Below are 3,239 nucleotides of genomic sequence, written 5' to 3'. Positions count from 1 at the left end.
TATTACTTATTAAATCGTCATAAATGATTGGTATATCGCGATGTATCCTCGTTTGTTTAATTCATTCACATTTAATGTCTTATCGTCTTTAAATATTTTTTAAAATCACAAATCTTCTCCTTCTTCAATCGTATTGATTAATGGACGATTTGATGTTTCTTCTAAAAACAATACGGAAACGCCACCGACAATACCAAAAACGCCTAAAAGTGTCATCGGTAGTCTAAAATCAATGGATGCCTAAAATTTTTCAAAAAAAAAATAATAATAATAATAATTTGATTGAGAATTTGAATAATTTATGCAACGGTTTTTTTTTTTTTTTGTTTTAACGTATTTGTTATGAAAGACTAACCAAATTCCATAAGTAAGGAACTAAAACCAATGCTAATCCAGCTGCTACATTTGATGATCCTACACCTAAATTACGAATCACGGTAGGAAATAATTCGGCGGTATAAACCGGTGCGATTGCATTACTTGACGCTATTGAAAATTTTCCAAACATTGCTAATGTTATTGTAACCGTTTCCCTATCTTCCCCTGCAAAAAAAAAAAAAAAATTATTCGAAACGACCTCTTTAATATCATACTTGTCGTTGTAGGAATACAAAATACAAAACTTACCGAAAAATAACGTCATGAGACAAGCAATACCACCTCCTAAGAATGTTAAACACAATGGCCACCTTCGTCCCATTTTTAATAAAATAATAATACTCAATGCTATTGATGGAATTTCAACGAGTCCTATTTTATAATATAAAAATTAATTTCTTTTTTCCTAAATTTTTTTTCTGTTTTTTTCAAATGTCATACTCACCTGATAAAATGGTATTAATGTATATATCACCACCTATGTGACTTAAATTCATTATGAGTCCAAAATAGACAAAATATACAGAAAACCAAATAACGTAAAGCAATAATGATTTTTTCCTTATGTTAGGATATCTAAACAAATCCAAAATTCCAACATTTTGATTTTTTTTCGTTTTGTCTTCTCCTGATGTCGTCTGAAAATGGGAAAAAAAATTTTAGTGTTGATTTATGGGATTGCTTCATGAGTATAAATTTTAAGAGGTTAATTATATATCCCCCCCCACCTGTTGAAGAAGTTTATCGATATTTTGTGTTAAATCCAATTTATTCATTTTGGCAGCTTCTTTTAATATTTCAACGTTTTCGTCGATTTTTTTCATTGTTAAAAGCCATCTGGGAGATTCTGGAAGAACCCTAAAATTGTTTATTTTACGGGATAACTCTGATTACGGTTCATTCATTCAAGATAATTCCATATTTTAGCAAGTTGTAACACTAACCACCAAAGTCCAAGTAATAAAATCCCTGGTAATGATATAGCCAATTGAATTTCTCTCCATCCATGAATGAAATAAGCAATGCCAGCAAATATTATATAACTAAGAGGAACTGGAAAAAGATAAGAAACTCCTGATATGGTTCTCCATTTACCACCCACTAATTCCATACCTAATGTAAATAAAAATGTTTATTAGACATTTTTTTTTTTAAATAACGAATCATACATGTTTTGATGAACGATTGCATCTTCTCAAAAATTATTATGAAAATGTATTGTAATTTACTCTTACATAAAACAAATCCAGAGAAAACAACACTGACGGAAATAAAACCCAAAAGAAATCGAAGTACTAGAAAAAATTCAATCCAGGGTATGAAAGCCATCAAAACGCCAACGATTATTTGCAAAAGCAAAGATGACATTAAAGTTTTTTTCCTTCCAAATCTTCAACAAAAACAAAAAAAAACCGTTTTTTTTTTCAGTCGAAACAAACTAAATATAAAATTATAGTTAGTTATTTTTCCGTTAGGTTTCGCTACCTGTCAGATATTATACCAGAAACCAGTCCGCCGATGGCAACGCCCGCCAAAAATACCATTTCCGCCGTTTCTTTGAGCGTTTTCCTTTCGCAAACCAAATTCCACTAAAGAAAAAAAAATAAAAAAAAAAATATTTGTTAATAATTTATTTGTTGTTGTGTGTTTACAAATAGGTAGAATTTAAAAAAGTGTTGAAGTGAAAAATAAAAGTGAAAAATAAATTAAATCATCGAATACCTGGCTGACCAATGATACGGAATTTTGTATTTCATTATATATCCATTTCTCACAATGTCGAACGCCGACATTTTGATGTTGGAAATTGGAATTTATTAATTCATCGTAAGTAAAATTTAAATAATTTACATCCCATATTAAACATGGATTATAATCGTATTTTGAATGCTACAATTACAAAACGTAATAACAATTATTAGATTATGACCGTACGATGATTAAATAATATAATTTACCTTTTGTAATTATCTTTATTAAGCCCCGCCATTTTTTTTTTTTTACATTTGATGTAACATTTGTAATAATGCTGCAATGGGATTTTATCTCAAATAGTAGTGAGTTAAGAGTTACAATCTAACATTTTCTTACCATATTGTCTACAACAGCCTTGTGTTACAAACAAACAACATGTTTAATTGTAATTAATATGTAATAATTTAAATGTAATTTATTGTGTACATTTATTACTGTGCAAAATATATACAAATACTCATGTCAATCAAATATATAAAAAATTACAGGACTTAATTGAGAGAAGGTAACTGGTTAAGGTTGAGAAAAGTAACTGTTAAGCCTACATTTTACAAATTACAATTAAATTCTTTTCAAATTATGATTTATGATTATGATATGGCTTTTAATTGTAAAGATCATGTTGTAAGTCATAAGAGTCTGAAAAATATTATTATTATTAATATTAAAGTTAATAAAAAAGATGGATTCTTACTGACGTGATTAAGGGATGGCGTGTGACTGATATTTCTCCATTCATCCAAGGATAACCATTGTAATTCTTTGGGGGGTGCACACCAAAATTCCACATCAGGTGCTTGAAATGTCATTGCATATATGTGCCAAGTGCAAGGGAGATTAAAGAGAGCCAAAAAAAATGTTAGGTGCAATTGCCATTTTCCAAAATCTCCTATTATTTTTGATATAACATCTTGATTGTCATAATTTTGTTGTTTTGTTGTTTCCTCAATGGAAACAACATCCCTTCCAATGTTTGTCGACATTCTGCAATAAAAAAAAAGGAAAAAAATTTTAATTAGTGTAGTAATAATAATAATGATAAAAAAAAAAAAAGGAATTATTAATTTAATCCCATGACCTTTGATGAATTTTTTTTAACCACGTTT

At 28.7% G+C, this 3,239-nt stretch overlaps 1 protein-coding gene across 1 annotated transcript; it reads right to left on the bottom strand.

The window, feature by feature from the left end:
• Positions 1-105: 105 nt before the first annotated feature.
• Positions 106-3,116, bottom strand: Phum_PHUM106290 (organic cation transporter, putative; the record flags this gene model as incomplete). Its single annotated transcript, XM_002424025.1, has 10 exons — positions 106-240; positions 356-543; positions 628-750; positions 824-1,016; positions 1,107-1,236; positions 1,323-1,491; positions 1,614-1,768; positions 1,864-1,967; positions 2,101-2,268; positions 2,832-3,116. The coding sequence occupies 10 exons, from the start codon at positions 3,114-3,116 to the stop codon at positions 106-108; spliced, it is 1,650 nt and encodes a 549-aa protein (XP_002424070.1).
• Positions 3,117-3,239: the final 123 nt, after the last annotated feature.

This window comes from Pediculus humanus, genomic scaffold (assembly GCF_000006295.1).
Source record: "Pediculus humanus corporis 1103172107457 genomic scaffold, whole genome shotgun sequence".
Classification (NCBI taxonomy): domain Eukaryota; kingdom Metazoa; phylum Arthropoda; class Insecta; order Psocodea; family Pediculidae; genus Pediculus; species Pediculus humanus.
Note: the sequence above shows the minus strand (reverse complement) of the source record. Positions and strands in the feature narration are given on the sequence as shown.